The sequence below is a fragment of the Electrophorus electricus genome, chromosome 1 (assembly GCF_013358815.1).
Source record: "Electrophorus electricus isolate fEleEle1 chromosome 1, fEleEle1.pri, whole genome shotgun sequence".
NCBI classification, from domain to species: Eukaryota; Metazoa; Chordata; class Actinopteri; order Gymnotiformes; family Gymnotidae; genus Electrophorus; species Electrophorus electricus.
In genome coordinates this window covers 2,696,972-2,716,008 of record NC_049535.1, presented here as the reverse complement: position 1 = coordinate 2,716,008, position 19,037 = coordinate 2,696,972, and the positions used below count along the sequence as shown (strand labels likewise).

The following is a 19,037-nucleotide window of genomic DNA, read 5'->3' as shown; positions in this document are numbered from 1 at the left end:
ACCTGACTGATGCTAAAATAGCAAAAATGGATATTTTTTGGCCTGCAGCATGCAAGTGCATAGTAATGACTTCAGCTTTTCAGCATCATCTTTTACATGCAATCTGAAGGTGCATGTAACATGGAACCCAAAACCACTGCAATTTTAATACCATACAAAGCTGGTGTTTTACAACTTTATTTATATAATGATTCTCAAGCTCTGAACAGAGGATTCCTGACCACAAATGCATGTCCTGCCATGGAAAAAAGAACTAAACACTGTATTCATACAGCAGGCAAAAATAACTCCTTTGGTTGTGTGGTGCAAAGGAGTCTTGCGGAACATTCTCAAACTGGGATTAAGGGAGAGCTTCCATCTGAAGAGAACAAAATAAAACTAATAATAATATATTAATAACACAGTGGCACCACCCAGGTCACATCCCAAACCTCTCAAATAAGATACACTCTGATACAAACCATAGTAGTTGGAATATAATGAAAAATAAACAACAGGCCCAATTACAAAATAAGTGAGGTTGCTAATTTAATTTCAAACATTTAACAAAAAAATAAATTTCCTTTGGTCAAGTAAAAAAAGAGAAAAGAGGAGAGCACTGCCCATGCCCGTATTCTAAAGTCTCATGGGTATTTTTTTTTTTTTTTAATGATCATTTCTTTGTTGTTTTTTTTTCTTCCTTGTACAGTAGACTACATAGTTGAGGCTCTAAGGCTGTGAAGAAGGTGCTGAAGGCAATCCGGTTATGGTGTCACTCTCGCTCCATGCTGCAGCATGCTGAGGGTGGAGGGGTGGGGGTGGAGGCGTGTCTGCATTCAGAGTGCAGGCGAGGCAGCGTCAGGGTCAGGCTCGTTGTTGTAGTTGTTGCTGTAGTGGTGGCCCGGGGGAGGGTGGTTGGGGAGGATGTCCAGTTCATCCACCTGGGGGCCAGGATGCAGGACCACCAGCTGGTCTTGGGGAATGTCCGCAGCCGCCGCCGCCAGATTGGTGATGGACTTGCTCTTCACGCACTGGAAGTCAACATGGCGGCTCTTGCCCTCCTCCTTCTCCCAGGACATGCGGATGAAGGGTCTTTGGACATAGTTGTAGATGACTTCAGGCCTACCGCCGGGACGCTTCTTCACCTTTTCTTTGTATGTGGGGTAGCCTACAAAAGCACATATACAAAAAGCTATCTAAGCCACTGTGCCAGTGGAGGTGGTGGTGTGCAGTCAACACAAATATTATATTAAAAAACACATTGTAAAAACTCCAAATTAGATGATTGGCAAAGTTAAAGCCATCACATCGGCTCGGAAGGATCCAAAATTGGAACGATTAAATATATTAAAATCAAATTGTCTGGTGGTGGTAATACAGCACATCATTTCCCATTTTTATCTCTTTTCTCTGCACATTCTAAGAGAAGTTGTTACAGACCCCTATGGAAATCATTATTTTTCTTCAGTGTAACTGGGGTTATGTATATTAAAGCATTTCCTTAATAATGAATAATAATTTAATAATGAATAATTGTTTTTCCAGTAATATAATTGTAGCAAATGCATACTAATCTCTTAAAAAAAAAAAAAATAGATATTCAGATAATGGGACAGATAAAAGACAGAGGCTTACCTTCAATTCCTAGTCTAATTTTCTTTAGTCCTCGTTCTTTCAAAACTGATTTAGCAACATCTCGGTTTTCAATGTACTTGAAGAAGCGGTAGAGTTTTGTACTGTAGATTACTGAAATAAACGAATGAGCAAGCTATACTTAACCAAAGCGACACAGTCAAACATGGCTCATATAAACAGTTCAAATGGATAAAAGGTACCTCTTTTGCTTTCAGAACTAGCTGAGTGAATGATATATTGTTTGCATTACATAAATGGGAGGGATTAATGCTTGTTCAGGCTTTCTTAAGTATCAAAAGATTAGTAAAGCGGACTTATGGACAAAATGATTCTGGTCAAGACATTTAAAATTAAGGAACTTTAACCTTCAGACCGTTAAAATGTCTACCAAATCAAATCTTTTAATTTACATAATGTAACATTAAATAAATATTTTAAAGAAATTAAACATTTAGAACCACCCTGATTTGTAAGTCAGAAGGTACTCAGTGCAGCATGTGAGGGCACTCACTCTGTGAATATTCCTCTCCCATCTGGGGCGGGTACTCTTCGTCCCAGTCCACCACGTCATCATCGGTCAGCACAACGATGTGGCACTCTCTCTCGCCGCTCTGTGCACTGGCCACCATCAGTGGCAACACCATCTCCTCCAGGTAAAACTCAAACTGCCGCCTTGCACCATCGTTTGAAAGCTCATGCATCAGGGCACCTGTGGACAACAGCACCATCAAGATAGATGCCGAGAGAGTGAGAGAGAGCACTCGCGAAAGAGGGTGTGAGTGAGTGAGTGAGAGAGAGAGAGAGAGAGAGAGAGAGAGAGAGAGAGAGAGAGATGGATGCTTCTCCCTCTCCTATTTTTTTGTTTTTTGCAGAAACATGGCTTTATCTGATAGCATTACCAGTGTTTTATGTATAGTATTACAAGATCAAATTGCACTTTATATCCAAATAAGTACTCACTTAGGTCCCTGCACTTGATCGTGCTGTAGTCGAAGGAGATACACAGATAGTCACATGCTTCCCTCAGCTCAGGAATGGAGATTCCATCAGGGCAGCGGATTATTCCAGATTTATAGTAATCCTGTGAGATTGGGATAATACAGACAACAAAGGCAGCCATTACTAGGGCTGCACTGTTTACACATCAGCTCCTAAAAGCAGAACCGCCGAAGCTAAAGCCCCTACAGTCCTGATTCTGTTCTAAACTCGAGGAGGTGTGGAGAACCCTCAATTACAAATAAAACTGCTGTGTTCTGTGTCCATACTGAAATGCAGTTAAAAACCTCTCACTCACAAACACGTAACTTTAACTCTCCCTCCCTTTGCAGAGGTCAACTGCACCCAATAGTCTCATTACTGATTCTCTCCCTCTCTCACTCCAGCAAAGCCCTGTAGCAAACAAGCATTCTGTTCAGTGTTCCAAGTCAACCTCTTTGTATCCATGTAAAAGACACCATGGCTTGGGAGCAGTACCAGGTGGCAGCTTTAAGCACCAAGGGCCCAGAGGCCATACCTTGCACATACTGAAAAAAGGGGGTTTTAGCCCGATTACTGAAAATCTCACTATGAGAGTGTGTTCAAAACATTATTGCAATACTACCCAAAAGAATGAATACTATAGACTGAACTTGCCACTTTCCCATATTTAACACAGAACGCTGACATGAAACTTAAGCAACAAGGTAATTTTTGTGTCTTAGTATCAAAAAGCATCAACTTTGTTCACCTTTTTTCTGTTAACTGATAAAAGGGTGAGCTTTCAAAACACAAATGTAATGCCTTACACATAAAAAGCAAAACAGTCTAATCATTAGCCCTTCATTAGAAACGGCTTTATAATCCTTCATGATTCACCCAAATTCAGCACTGTGTGTTGTAAACATGTATGCCCACATTCCAATAAGGAAACAATTTCAGCCAATTAATCTTCAAAATGCCTCATCTTTGGCAACACACTTCTCCCTGAGATTCCTGTAAAATTTACAGTGATATATCAAACTTACCAGAATGGCCCTAAACACAGTGGAACTGATGCCCTCAGCCACCTCATACTCCCCTTTCTCATTGGGTCGTGTGAAATTGTGTTCTCTGCCCGAACCAAACATTCTACAAAACAACAGACAGAAACAGGACTTACTCACTGTTTTAGCAACAGTTCTAAAATAACGGTGCCTTTCTAGGAGACTGAGCCAAGTCATGGCAGGACCAAATGTTATGGTTGGAAAGGACCAAGCTGTTTCTTGCCACACCTGCCCAGCATGGTGTTGGGCTGTGCGGTGAAGATGGAGGGATCCACTACAAAGCGTGTGTTATCCACGATCAGCGTGACCCTCTCCGATGTCCGGATGCTGCGGGCCCCCTCCTTGACGTTGTCGTAGATGAAGACCATCTCACCCACGCCCATGCCCTTGAAGGTGCCCTCTGAGCTGGACAGGCTGCTGTTCCGGCTGCTCGCCACCCCGCTGCTACTGCTGGAGCTGCTTGGGGAGACCCTCTGAGGCCTGGGGCTTCCGGGTCGTGATGAGACACCGTCTCGCTCTGCGCAAACAGCACGTGACCAACATGCCATTTACAGACATGGACTAGAATCTAGAGTTAGGTTACCAAACACTTGACACCAGAAAGAACTAATCTGCTAATCTGCTTCAGTGATTTGGCATTCTATTAACACAGGTGATGATGGCCTTTTCCAAACAGGAGGTAAATAACGTTAGGTTGAGACACCTGCAGAGCCATAGTGAATGCTCTCTCGCTGTGAGCGACAGGGGGAAAGGGGCTCTTACCACTAGTGTGTTGTCGTGTGGGAGAGGTAACGTTGCGGATGCAGGGTGTGAGCTGGCCCTCGCCTCGCTCATGAGAGGAGTCACGCGACCGGTCACTGGAGCGGCGGCGATCTCGTGACCGGTCACAGCTTCCACTGGCACCGTGCAGGCTCATGTTTACCTAGTCAGTCTTAAATCCCGACTAGCAGGCTCACTGATGAGAGGGAAAACACAGATAAAATGTGCAAACAATGCCAATTAGTAGAACAAAATTACATTAAGGAACCTTATCAGTCAAACACCACATCAGTCATACAAGTTGCTTCTTATTGTAATTCAGCACCTGTTAAGCAACACGGTAGCATGAAAGGAATGGATCCTAACCAGCCTTTTAAAGAGACACAGTCAAAGCGGAACAAGCAATACTAGTCTGAAAATAAACATTCAGTGAAAGTACTTCAGTCTTGAAAGTTTAAGGGGCAGCTAATTCAAGCTTAAAGAGCTGGCTTATAAGCAAATGTCCTGGCTTTTATTTTGTCTGAATCTAGACTGCCTCTGTATTAATGGAATACCATGAAATGGGATCTTAACTTCTAAATGTACTACCATGATAATAGGGTTAAGGTGTTTGTCTTATGATTAGGAGGCTGCTGGTTCGAGCACCACCGCTGCCGATTTGCTGCTGTTGGGCCCCTGAGCAAGGCCCTTTACCCTCAGCTGCTTCTGTCTAGGTTTGGGCTGCCTGGCCGTATCCTAGCCCACAGCTACTGATGGCGTGGTATTCTGTACCTCTGTTCTATTGTGTATACTATTACTGTATACTATGAACAGGAATTTAACAAAAACCAATATTACCAGCTGCAAATAAAACACTGAAAACATTCTGTTGAAATATTAAATATTTTAGCAAAGCCACTGCTCTTTCATAGTCAATGGAAAAAAGAAAAAAAAAACCTTGAAACTTCAAAAAAAGGAAATTCCAGAGATACCTTTCTATTTAAACCACCCTGAAAAAAAAAAAAATCCCCACCCATTTGTTTCCATCTTGGCATTACAAAAGCTGTGTAGAAATAGAGAGAGAGAGAGAGATTTCCTTTACTACCAGAGACAGTAGTACCCAAAGCAGTACCCAACATTACAGTGCCCACGTTTCAGACAGCAGTCTCAGTTTCTTTTTAAGAAACAGGATCGTTGAATGTGACATTAATTTGATCATTTGGATAGTATGGTACAACCTTGATTAAAGACATTGATTTCTGTCTTATCTACTCTTCCTTGTTGTAGGAAATCCTTTGCTAGGTTAGGCAAAGGAAATAGGAAATTACATTTTCAGAAATGAGAGACTATTGTAGTGTGATCGATCTTTACCTGAGTAATCACCATGTCTAAAAACAATAACTCTTAGTTAAATAACTCTAAAAACAATAACTCAGGTTCTCAATCCAGTTCTTGAGGAATCCAGGCTAGTCTATATATTTGTTCTGTTCCAGCTCTCCAACCCCCTTGGCTTGAGGCAATTTGAGTGTTTGAGGTGTGTGGCATCTGCGGTAGATTTAAAAAATAATCTAGACTGCGTAGGCGTCGCCAAGGCCTGGATTAATAAATTTGAGTGAGTGACCTTTGAATCCTGGATGTGGGTTATTTAAACCCATCGTCTCAAAGCATGTCCATATGGATAATTATTAAGTGCACAAGGAACTTGCTGTGCTTAACGCATTTTCCTACTTTGAACCTTTATGATATATTCGTATTTAGGATAGCTGTAAATTCAACAGTTTCACACTTTAAAAAAGCGATGACAGTCACTTCCCAATTTTCAGTGTCACCGATGTAGCAAGGCAGCCATCACAAATCATATGACAGTGGGCGTGATGTCAATATATGTAGGTCCAACAAACAAGATTAAGTTCTTCAGCACAATACAGTATTTTTTACAATCAGCTAGCTAGGCAGTTAGCGTTAAGGAGGTTAAGGCGTATCGTTACCAAAACATTGGCTGCACTTATCTAGCCAGCCAGCTATAGACCTGAACTCAAACACCATAAAATATGCCGACGCTATCAACTCAACACGAGAAAGATCCATCCAATGGCATGTGAGTTTAATTTGACAAAATTCTGGGGAAAAAAATCTAACAGCATATAAAAACAGGATATAAAAATCTATAACAGCTAACCTAGCTACCTATAATTATACTAGACATTACAATGGATGTTAGCTAGGTAGCTAACTAGCTATCCTATTGAGATAGACGCTATAACGCTATGTTAGCTTGCTAACTAACCTTAGATCATTACTTGGGATTTGGCTAACAAAACCTAATCAATGTAAAGTGAACCAAGACAGAATTTTGAAAAACTAGAAGCTGGTGACAAAAAACAACGCTAGCAACGTTAGCTAACGCCATCTACCTCTACTTAAGGGTAGCGATCCATCTAACTAACGCTAGCTAATAGTATCGCTACATACTAGTTAACTTCGCGACGTGTCTAGCTAGCGTTATTTAGCTTGGTAGCTAAACTAGCTAGGCATTAACCAGCTAATGTCACTGTTTTCGGTTAACGCACGACAGTTAGCACAGCTAGCTAACCTATTTTAAAGACTACCAGAACGTTGCATGTAGCATGTCGGCAGATAGAATTACTAACATATGATGGCTAACATCCTTAAAGAAACGCTATCAGGCCACACCGCTGGCTGGCGTTTGCCAAAGCTTTTCTCTGAGACACGCGCTAGTTAAATGCTAACGAGCAAGCTAAGATAACGCGTTAGCATTTAGCTAAGCTAGCTCGTTAGCACTTAGCTAAGATTAGCTTATATTAGCTAGTTAGCTCTGATTTAAAACGAATTCGTCTCGAGGCAAACGGTTAACCACCACAGCTATTCATGAAAACAGCGAATCTTCATCACAGGAAAACGACTACTTACCTCTAATACGGTCATACGCATTGACATTCGAAAGAGCATTCAGCCAGAAGAATCAGATCACCAAATAACAAAAAATTATGAACAATTCCAGAGAAGTCTCCGCATTTTCTAAACCAGCAAACACAGATCCTGCCTTGACTATTGGTGCTGGCAGGAAATAACCACAAACTGACGAGAATGACAAATCGAAGTCTCGCGAGAGCAGCGGGCAACATCCAGAAGTTGATCACTTTTCACTATGTGCAGTTCTGCTGTTTTTTTCCTTCCTTTTTCTGTTTTGCTTTGTTTCTCCTTTAAACTCTTGTTCAGTTCATCGTTGCTTTTATCTTCCTCTTTTTGTAAATATGCTAAGTTATTCATTCGTCTATTGCATGTATCATTTAATAGGACATTTCATGAAATTAAGGACAACATATTTGGATGGTATTTTTAATGCCATTTGTTATGTGTAAACAAGGAAAGATATAGTATTTTTTATTTGGGTCACATTACAAGTAATGTTTAATAAATGGAAAATGCAAATACTTGTCAAATACTACCAGAGGATGGCAGACAAAGCAAAATTTCTGTCCTTCACATGCCCTAGATGGTTAGAAATCATTTGTATAAATAAGATAAAATAACCAAAAAATAAAATAAATAAATTAATTAAATTAACAAATACAAAGTTAACTTTATGTCAAACAGTGGAACGCAGAAATAAATTAACAAATGAAAATAAATAAAGCAATTGCATATTAGTGCACATTATCAAGAAAGACTTAAGTGTAATGTCCACACAGAGACTCTGTGATGACAATTAACACTTTGAGCGATAGAATATTTTGATAAAAATTTGCTTGTTCTTGATGTATTTTATTAGTAAGACCAAACATGAAGACTTTCCAGTATACGCTCAAGACCCTGTTTGGGCTTTGGGCAGTGAAATAACTGGAAAAAGAGTCCTGTTTCTTCCCTTTAGTCCTTTTTGAGAGTCATTGAGGGAAGGTATGAGAATAGTCTTTAGCTTCACCTGGAGCCAGTCTTGTCTTTCTACCACTTGTTTGTGCTCTCCAACATTGTGCATCAGCTGCACTTCACTGATGGACCTCTTGCTGTGGGAGGCATGGATTATTATTGGTCAGTCACAAAACAACATTAGCAGTAAGAAACAAACTGGGCTGTTAGAATACATTGAAATCACTAAAAAATATTTTGTTGTAGTTACAAATCCCCTTACCCAACTGGTACTCCCTCCAAATGTAGCACTAGATTGCACAAGATCCAAAGCAAAATCACTACAATGGTTTTGTCCATGGCACGTCTTGAAAACATTGCAATAGCTGAAACATAATAAATATCTATAAGAATGGTGAACAGTTTTTTTTTTTTACAATGAAATTTGATGCTAAATGAATCTTTAAGAAAGTGAACTTACAAAGCTGGGACCGGCTCGTAGCTGTGCTTTACAGAGAAACTCCATGTGTCAGTGTAGTAATTGTGTCAGACGTGTCTGTTCCTCCCTTTTTATGTCCGAGGCCCCTCCCCTTGGTCATTGATGAGCAATCCAGATTATTGATGGTAATGTTTCCCTGTGCTTTGATGAGGACTGGCATGTACATGACGACACCTCTACCGACCCCCAGCTTCTCCCACAATACCCACCCCATCATCCACCCACTTTTGTTTTCAACACCTCAGTCAAGACCTCTTGTGATTAAACTGCTGCTGAACTTGGGTCATGTATGGATGGCTATGATGTTTGGTAGGAGGTACGCCCTTCGGACCAATAATACGCCATTTCACTGTCAGGAACCAACGTTGTGTTTATGTGCACTTTTGTTATGTACCTAGAAAACAAAAGTTCAGTGATATCAGATGGGCAATAAAAGCAGATGAAAGAAGGTCACTTTGATACTGAAGGTGATACTTCAGTTTTTGTTCTAGGGTTTTCTGAGTTTGAAATAGACACTGAGGAGAAAGACTGCTGGGAACCAACAAAGAGACAAATGAAAGCTGCCCATCAAAGCACGTGCCCACCTCCTGGCACAAAGATGGCATTTATCCTGTGGATATTAAATTTTTTCCATCATTTGTTTTCTACCAGACAGTGACCGTTGTAAAACTACTGTCATTAAACAAGCCTTCAAAAAAGGATTTCACAGGAAATTCAGCAGAACCCCCCTGAATTCTGCATATTTGTTTTAATATCCAACTTGCAGGTTTGTACATTATCGCTCATTTGATCTTGTTGTTATCTGGGTCAAACAGAGAAAAAAAAAAAGACAGCTCTTTCTCACCATTGCAGTGTAAAACAAAGCCTCCCTGATGCTTGCATGATCTACAATGATCTATGGAAAGTGGACAACCTTGTCATACTCTCATGGGACACATTGGTTAACCATGAGAGAAGGTTTCTAAATGTGGCAGAGGAATGGCTATGTCATGACACAAGAAGGGAGTTCTAGAAAGGATCCAAAACAATGTGCGGTGCAACAAATCCTTTAGGACTGAAAGTCTTCTATTCAGGGGTGGGACTGTTTGGCATTTATAAGGATTCTCTTGTTTCACAACGGTACATTTCCCATTCCTCCATCTTAAGGTTTACTGTGCTCGTTCTAACTCAGCAAGGGGTAGCTTACATAGTGAGGTCAGGAGGACTCTACCCCCATGACCACATGGTGTAGTGCATAGCCTGGAATTGTACGGACAGCGCAACACATAGGATCTTTTTCAAAGGGCAAAGGTTGATTTGTGTGATGTGTGTTATGTAGAACCATTCTTGCAGCTCATTATAGGATGGCTAATAATAGTAATAATAGCCTATTTGATGTGTGGTTAGTATGATGTTATAGTGTGCTTTTAACATTTCTTTGGGTTCTTTTGTGTCACACATGGAATAGTGTGTGAGTCATACCCTTGAATGAGAGCAAAATAATTTTCACAGCCAAATAGTGAAACTAAATTAAATCTGCAATATTACAATAGCACTACATTTTAATTCATGTTTTTTTTTTTTATGTGAGCACAATGTACGCACCCTTGACAGCTTTGTGCTTCCGTGAAATTAAGCATACCTGATTTCACACTGAACACAGCAGATTCAGAAAGCAATTCACATTTCACATTTAGCCTGGACTTCACATTTCCTATGTAAACAGCTTATGCCTAAAGCTGTCCCTGCAACTGAAGAGGTTGATTGCAGATGCAGCAGGCTGGGCACGCAGGCTCCTGACCAGGCTGTTCTCATTACCTCATGCGGGTGTAATGCTTGTCATCCTACTAATGGCATGTTGCTGCAGCAGTGCGCACAGGAGCTCGGCAAGGATAAAGGTGAAGAATTGCTTACAAACCATTAACTGGGGTCACCCCCAAGATGCCATGACAACCATGAAGAATGAACATCATGCAGGGTTCCCTCTATAATTGGAACAATGGGATAGATATATAGAAATGAGTCTATATATAACCTTTTTGGTACATCTTGTGCTTGGCATATTTCTTTGTAAGTAACTGAAGCAAGATTTCTGTCTGGGAGAATTTTACATTTTATAAAGGCAAGAAATTGAAATGAATATGTAGCCTCTCACATTTTTGGATATTTATTGGCAAGATATGAATAATGCAGGAATGAGAAAAATTACATTGAAATAGATCACACCATGATATAATGTTGTAGTTAAACTTGAATTTACATATATCAAACTTGGAGATGTTTTTTTTTCTTATCAAGCTATTAATTAATAATCAGTCTGTGTCCTACACATGACACTAACTATACATTTTAAGCATGGATGTGTGGGTTAACATGACAAAAACAAGGGCCTCATACAGCAAGATATGCCATAACAGGGGAAAACAAATCCAGGGACTGAGATACTGAAATCCAGATTTATTAGCCCAAGATGGTAAATAAAAACTGCAGGGTTTACATAATTGAAGTGACAACAGAGTAGATATTTAATTCAACAGACCTTAAGATAACACTTGCAGCTGGTCTCAGGGGTGTGGCACATCCTAACATGTAAGGACTGCTGAGGAATAATCTACATGCTCTTATATTAGAGAAGTTTTTTTTTTTTTTCAGATCAGTACGCCTGTGAGAACATTTAAAATAGGTCAGTGCCATGAAGATGGATTTTCATGGCTGTGAATTTAGCCACTGCCACATTTTGACAGCCATGTAGGCATCAAAATTAGACTAGAACCATTCATGAAAAACAGCTGCATATAGACATGCTAATAAAGTGGTACAGAAGAAAACCAGAATGATCAGAGAATAATAGACAACAATCTAAACAGTGAGAGAATCAGCAGAAAGTTAAAAAATCCTCATATATCTCAGTGAAAATGAAAATATGGGCTATGACAATCATATATATGTCTTCAAATATCTATTTATATTATCAGCACCTAAGCACAGATGTTAATGAAAGTCCAAACTTGACATGTCTGCTTAATAATATAATAAGAATGGGGTGAAACTGGCAATATGTGAATATTGGACGACCATCATCATGTCGACCACATATATAACGTGTACCACCCTAAAGTCCCTCATTAAAGTTCCAAGAGACCTCGTTAGTGTCTTGGCCCTTTATTGAACTCATCTCCTCAGTTGGTACCTTCTTGAAATTCTGCTTCTGTGTTGAATCCAAAGCAAAATAAATGGAAACCAAAGCAGAACCTGAACTAAAATGTAAATATAAGCACCTGTTATACCACTAAAGGAACAACCAACTTAAAATGATCTAACCAGTTTTTCAACCTTTGATCTACAACATGAGCTCATCAGTCAGTTTGGGTTTAGTGGATACACAAACACAAACACTTTAGGCTGATTCACACCGGCTGGATCGTAACCAAATGCTTCTTTCTTCTGTTTACAGAGCTTTCAACTGCATATACTGAGCATACACAGTCATTCTACGTGTCATATTTGGGGACACGTTCCTGATAAGCAGATATATGGTAAAGTATGCTTATACTTTGTTTTCTCCAAGAACTGACCTAATTTTCAGCACTGAAGGACTGAACCGCCTCCTCCTTCTTCATGAATCAGCTCACAGAGCTAGTTCTGCTTGCTCCAGCAACTCATACAGCAACATGCATAGGAAACACATGTCAGTAGCACCTGAGCATAGATGTCAGTGAAACTCCAAACTCACCATTTTGGCTCCACACTTTAATAACAGGGTAACTGGCAACTGGTAATTTGAAGTTTGGGTAACCAGCCTGCCTTCGAATACATATTGGATATGTGCTGTAGTGTAGTGAATACCTCATTTCCTGAAGTTCACAGAGGTTTCTTTAGTATCTTAGCCCCCTTTTTCCCCCATGAGTTAAAACACAGCTTTTATCCCCCAAACTGGGTCACATTACATTTTGCTTGTGTCTTGAATTGAAAGCCAAGTAATCAGAAACCAGTGTTGAACCTGTACTAAAACTACACAGGTCAAAAAATGGAGACTACCATTTACCAAGTTGCTCCCTGTGCACAGGTGTGTATTCTGAAATTTTGTTAAAACACGCACGCACACATGTGCACACACACACGTACGCACACACACACGTACACACACACACACGTACACACACACACACACACACACACACACACACACACACACACACACACACACACACACACACACACACACACTCTAGAACTTATTATTTCTTGCAAGAAAGCATCCATACCTATATGGGGAGTGGCAAGACTGATATGAAGGTCCTGTGCGAGACAGTGCCCACATTTCTCTGTGAATATTTCAATCTACTGCCACTACAATGGCTGAAAGAGGTCCACAGTTAATGAAATCCATGATATCAGTGACCAAGAAGGTAGGTATGATTTACACCTCCCCAGACTCCTATCCTGTCTCTATTCACAGATCACATACTATTTTGCATTTGCAGAATGAAAATACCTCTTCTGTGAGGTTCTACATTCAGGTTAAAGTTATAAAATTAACTGACAAAATCTCATAGAATGTTTGTATCTTAGCTTGCTAACTAAGCCTTCAGCTAATCAAATGAAACCATTGAATAAAAATGGCTAATTATGATGTAATGACTTTTGAATTATTATATGGATTATATATTCATTGCTTAAGTGTTCATTTCCACTAATTATTTAGAATCATGTTTATAACAGACAGGTTGAGAGGCTAAAAGAGTGTGGCTAGACTGGGCTGGGTTTTGGTTGTTAGTTTGGGCTCATTTTATGTTTAGCCATCACAGTAAGAGCTGTAAGGCTGATACAATGTGTACCAGACAGATTCCAAAAGGTTTGTTGTTCTCGAGCTTTCATCCAGTATTATTACACATATGACACATGAAGTGTGTCATGAGGCCTGTCCAGTGTGACTTTAATACACAGGATCCTCAGTGTCACAGTGGACTATATTTACACATTTTCTCACAATGTTTATGTTTTCTGCCTTTTAAGAACTATATTACTATGGCTGTTATTCTAGTATACTGGAATAGCAAATTTGCTACTAGATTTAATTTATCTGCAATCACTTTTGCACAGGGTGATGAGGAAACTTTATTAAGAATCACGTCACAAGCACATGGCTCATTTTTTTTGTTCTACTTCTGTTTTCTGGGAAATGTTACATTTACCTTCCGGGGAGATGATTCAGCTATGAATATATTTTGCATAATATTTGCGCCTACTGAAGACTGAATTGCTGTTCATTAGTTCATCCACAAGGTGGCAGCATAGGGATGTACATTCAGAAAATGATTCAGGAAAAAAGGTTTTCTGACTCACTTCATACAATTAAAACGCCCTTGTAACGAAGGCGTTGGAAAAGGAAGCAACAGTTTTTTCAAGTTGTGAATTGTGTGCTAACTGTGTTTGGGGAGGGAGCATATTCAGCTCTTTGTATGCATCTCTTTAACCAGAAGAACCACCTTTTCTGATATATATATATATATATATATATATATATGAGCATACAAGCTGGACACCCCCACATGGGAGGAACTGTAAAGAGTGGTGGAGAACAACAAGACTAAGATCCCGTGGGACCTCCAGATCCAGACAGATAAACAGGTAGTGACAAACCAACCAGACATTGTGATAGTGGGTGAGATGCAGAAAACAGCATCAGAAAACAGTGGTAATAGATGTGGAAGTCCCAAGTGATGGAAACATCCAAAGGAAGGAATATGAGAAGTTGGAAAAATAGCCAGGAGTGGAAGAAGAAATAGAGACAATGTGGAAGGTTAACACCAAGGTTGTCGCCGTGGTGACATGGGCACTTGGGTTTACAACCCCTAAAAAGAAGATCTGGCTGCAGCAGATTCCAGGACTGACAACATCAATTTCAGTCCAGATGAACGCAATTATAGCAACAGCAAAAATACGCCCTAGTGTGAGGCAAAATACATGACAACTCACTGGACAGGTGAGACAGGAATTTGTTAAAATTGGGGTTGTGTGCATGTGTGTGTGTGTGTGTGGGGGGTGAGCAGGTAGGTGGTTTGTTGGGGGTCTGGTGTTGTGTGTGTGGTTTAGTGGGGATGTGTTTGCGGGGTGTGTCGGGGGGAATTGGGGGGTGGGTGGTTTGGTTGGGATGTGTTTGTGAGGTATGCGTGTGTGTGTGTTTGTGGTGTGTGTGTGTCAGCGGGGCAGGGCAGAGGAGGGGTGTGGACACTTATCCGCCCAAAAAAAGAAGTGGAATAAACCTGAAGTCAAACATCCTCCTTAAAACAGGGACCTATCAGATTGTGAATCAAAAAGCTTTTGTTGAATCTCTCTGCAGATTCGGTCTGACCTGTTCCGGCCTGCTGTTCTGGGCTCAGTTCATGTCCCGAGTATCAAACACATAGCCAAGTCAGTGTAACCAGTCCATGAAGTCTAGCACTACTCCAAAGGCAAAAGGAAAATCCCACAAAAACCTTCTTCTCTTTGGGAAATGCAGAAACTCCATCATGGTTTCTTGTTGTCTTAGGACATACTCTTCCACTCCTGCAGTGCATTCTAAGCACAATAATTGAATTATTCACCACAGGAGGTGCCAAAGCTAAAAGCTTTAATAACAGCGTATGGTGGATACAGCTCTTTTCCTTGCTGTTCTGCTGTCCTGGGAATAAAAGTTATATATTTGATTCCTTTTTTTTATCTTCAGGGAAGAACAGTCTGTTTATTGTTTGTAATAATATGCATGTTAACATGTATGTGTATTTCTAGCCTGCATGCGCGCGCGCGCGTGTGTGTGTGTGTGTGTGTGTGTGCGTGTGTGTGTGTGTATGTATGTGTGTGCATGTGTGCGTGCGTGTGTGTGTGTGTGCGTGTTTTTGCTTCCATTCAAATAGTTCATCCTCTGTCTCAGAATAATGTTTAGAATTATTTATTTAAAAAAACTTTAGGCTGAACTGTCTTTAAGTCCTGATAGCTTTCAATAAACTAGCTGCTTTAAGAAACAAAAACATAGCAGTGACTGATTTGGGTTCTGACATCAGCAGCTAAAAAGCTCAACATGATTCAGTTGTATTCACCAATCAGTGTATTCAAAGTTGGCTTTGCACACATGTCTCTGGGTAGATGATAAAGAAAGGTTTGGGTGGCATAGGGTTGAAGGAGAGAAAACTGCTTCTGTGGCTAAGTCTGGTATAAGTTAGCAAGGGCTGTAAAATTGATTAAAGTGGCTTTAAGTTTTAGTCTGTTCAGGTAGGATAATAAAGCAGCTTCAGACTCCTAAGCAAATTAGCAGAACTCTAATTTAAAACACCAGGCAGAAACTGCAGGTGAGGTGTTCTTAAATGTCTATTTTTTTTCTGTAGTCTGATGGAAATTCTAGTTGGAAATTAAAAATTCAACAGACAGGGCAATTTAAAATCCATTAACTTTCAAATAATTAAAGGAAGGCCACTGGCAATAATAATTAGCTTAAATGTTCCCAAGAGGTGGTATGAGAAAGAAAAAAACCTCAACTTTGACAAACTGTAAACATATGCATTTATCTGTTCAGCCTCATCAGTGAAAACCGATTATTGATTAAAATGTAGATTGTGTGTGATGATGGATAAAGCAGAACAAAGCTCTGAAATGGCACTTTAGACTCATGTTTCTATATTGTATTTTAACCTATCGCTAACGTTAACTCTGTGTTTTCTTTGCATAAAATTCAAAATGTAGTTTTCAGGGTATTTTATCAATTATATAGAAATATTATGTATACATATTTATGTATGTTAGTAACACTGTTACTCTTTATTTCCAGTTTTTCACAAATTAAGTGTGGGGAAATGTGTGGGTTTTTGATCTAAATTATTAATGAAACAAATTCCTTGACTCATATGATGTGCTAAGCTTTAATTTCTTTGGGTGTATTGTTAACTTATTCACTCAATATGCATTTCACTAAATGAGATTTATTAAGCCCAGCACGTTGCTACACTAAACTGTTCAAGCTGGTAATTTCAGAAATGGATGAACACTGCATCACAAAGGCATATTTCGGCAAAAGGCAGTAGCTTGGGGCAGGTTTTTTAAGAACAAAATCCCTCTTGCTTGTTCCTTCCTCCTTCAGCTAAGAGACTCGCTCGAGGGTGAAGAGTGTGGTGAGATCACTGGCTTGTAACCTGCAGCCAGCTACTCCTGCCAGACAGCTAATGGCTAGGCTCTGTCAAGAGCTGCTAAATAGATTGTTGTGATAACATAGCATGGTCCTTCTTAAAGTATAATGTAACATTTCTGGCAACAAGAAATGTTCCTATGAGACAGCATATTCACAATTATATGCAAGCATATATGAATATGAATGTATATCCATGATTGTCATGTATAGACACGCACACAGACATGCATATGCACACAAACTCTGAAAACTGCACTCTTCAGCATAAAGGCCTTCTCAGTAGAATCCAGGCCAGGTTGGCTGAGTAGATGTATTGATGGTAGCAAACTGCTACCTGGAGCCTGAGAACCACCGCTGTGCAGTCCAACCTAATGAGTCCCTGCTCCCTCTCCTCCTGCTGGAAATACAAATATGGGAGGCTCTACCTGCACTGGTGGAAAACAAGCACACAGCCCTTCATTTACTCCTCTGAGCTCCCTGCATGTGCCTCTTGTGCTTCTGCAAACATTTGTGATGCAACGGCCCAAATTTCTCTGATTATGATATTTTCCAGAAGTCTGCAGCGTGTGTGGTGTGGCCCATCTTTCACTGGCATTACTGAAATAATTTCACATGCTCAAAGTCATGCAGAGCACTTTCTCCTGACAAGGTGCAAGGAAAAAAAATGTTTAGCTTTATTAGAAAAAGCATTTGCACATATGACAGGGATAATATCACACTTACCAAACCTTTAAAACAAATTTTCAACACCTAACACATTTCTGACTATGTGGAACTCTTGAATATTACGAGCTGGAGCCCCACCTACTCAGGCAGGCCTGGTGTCAGATATGTCACCCTGTGTGCGTGCTAATGAGAGCAGGTGCATGCAGTGGCACCACCGGGTGACTGGCTTGTGCCACAAGAATACTAGAACGAGAAGTGTTGCATCTGCAACCCTCCCCTCACTACACACTGTGTGACATACAAAGCAGCAGCTTGCCCATGACTACATCAAAGCTGCAAACACTGCAATGTTGTATCAACGTTAAGTCACATCTGTACTTGAACACTGTTTGTGCAGGATAAAGTTCAATTGAACCAAATGAGGTTTGTAGCAGGTTATATTTAGTCAGATATACGTACTGCAGTGTCAGTTGGAGATTGCCTTATGATCATATATATGTATGCACATATTGAGATGTCAGTTTATTATGTCTGCCTATCTACTAGTGTGCTTTCTAGCAGGGATTGTCCAAGGATGTGTTGTGCTCGTATATATTACCATGTAGAAATAACAATCTCACACAGTTGCTGCAAACCGGATGGCTGAACAGTGTTGCTGCAAACAGCTCATTCCCAAATATGCTCAGTACGACTGAGATGCAGAGCTACTCAAGCAATCAGAACATGCTGCCATGTTTGCAGAACTATATGGTGACAGTGTTACACGTCTCCTAACAGGGTGCATCATGATCTGAGTCTGAATTAAGTGTAGGTGTGAAAGCATGAATGCACAGAGCAGCGATATTCAGATACTTTGTGCTGTTCAGATGTTCATTGATGAGTATTAGGGGCCCTAATGTGTGCCAGAACACCATCACACTCTATCACCACCAGTCTGTGGTGTTGACACCCGACAGGATGGCTCCGAAGACGCTGTTTGTGACAAGTTCTAATTGATTCAAATCTTGGGTCCACTCGAGATGTCATTTCTGATTCTATGCTGTCAAGATCAGCAACCGACATGAACTTCGGCTGTTGTAGCCCATTCAAGACAATGTACAATGAATGTGAGTTCTGAGATTACATTACACACTGATGTTGAATTCAGATGTGATTCAGGCATGGTTTGTCTGCTTGCATGAATTTAGTGGTTCTCCTTTGAGCTCTCTGATGCAGTTTCATGCACAAATCATCATGCACTGATACTTTTTACTTTTTACACCACACTCGGTAAACTGTACCTGGAGTAGTTGTGCTTGAAAAGCTCAGGACATTAGGGAGGTGCATTTATGGCACCAACATGTCACATTCACTCAGATCATTCATTCTGTCCATTCCAGAGGTCAACAGAACACTGCACGTGTACTCAATAATTCGGTAATGGCAAGAAAGCAGATTTTATCAGTAATACGATTAATTAGTTTACATGCACTTCAGTAATCAGATAATGAGA

The 19,037-nt window shown here is 40.2% G+C and overlaps 2 protein-coding genes across 2 annotated transcripts; both read right to left on the bottom strand.

Annotated features, from left to right (window-relative positions):
• Positions 1-161: 161 nt before the first annotated feature.
• On the bottom strand, positions 162-7,464 carry btbd10b (BTB (POZ) domain containing 10b). The gene is made up of 8 exons (XM_027012567.2): positions 7,305-7,464; positions 4,398-4,590; positions 3,864-4,152; positions 3,618-3,720; positions 2,575-2,695; positions 2,126-2,323; positions 1,615-1,725; positions 162-1,147 (listed from the first exon to the last, which is right to left on the bottom strand). Exons 2-8 carry the CDS (start codon positions 4,549-4,551, stop codon positions 816-818), a joined length of 1,308 nt encoding a protein of 435 aa, XP_026868368.2. The 5' UTR covers positions 4,552-4,590; positions 7,305-7,464; the 3' UTR covers positions 162-815.
• Positions 7,465-7,719: 255 nt separating this feature from the next.
• On the bottom strand, positions 7,720-8,821 carry pth1b (parathyroid hormone 1b). The gene is made up of 3 exons (XM_027012279.2): positions 8,722-8,821; positions 8,524-8,626; positions 7,720-8,398 (listed from the first exon to the last, which is right to left on the bottom strand). Exons 2-3 carry the CDS (start codon positions 8,616-8,618, stop codon positions 8,200-8,202), a joined length of 294 nt encoding a protein of 97 aa, XP_026868080.1. The 5' UTR covers positions 8,619-8,626; positions 8,722-8,821; the 3' UTR covers positions 7,720-8,199.
• Between the last annotated feature and the right edge of the window lie 10,216 nt (positions 8,822-19,037).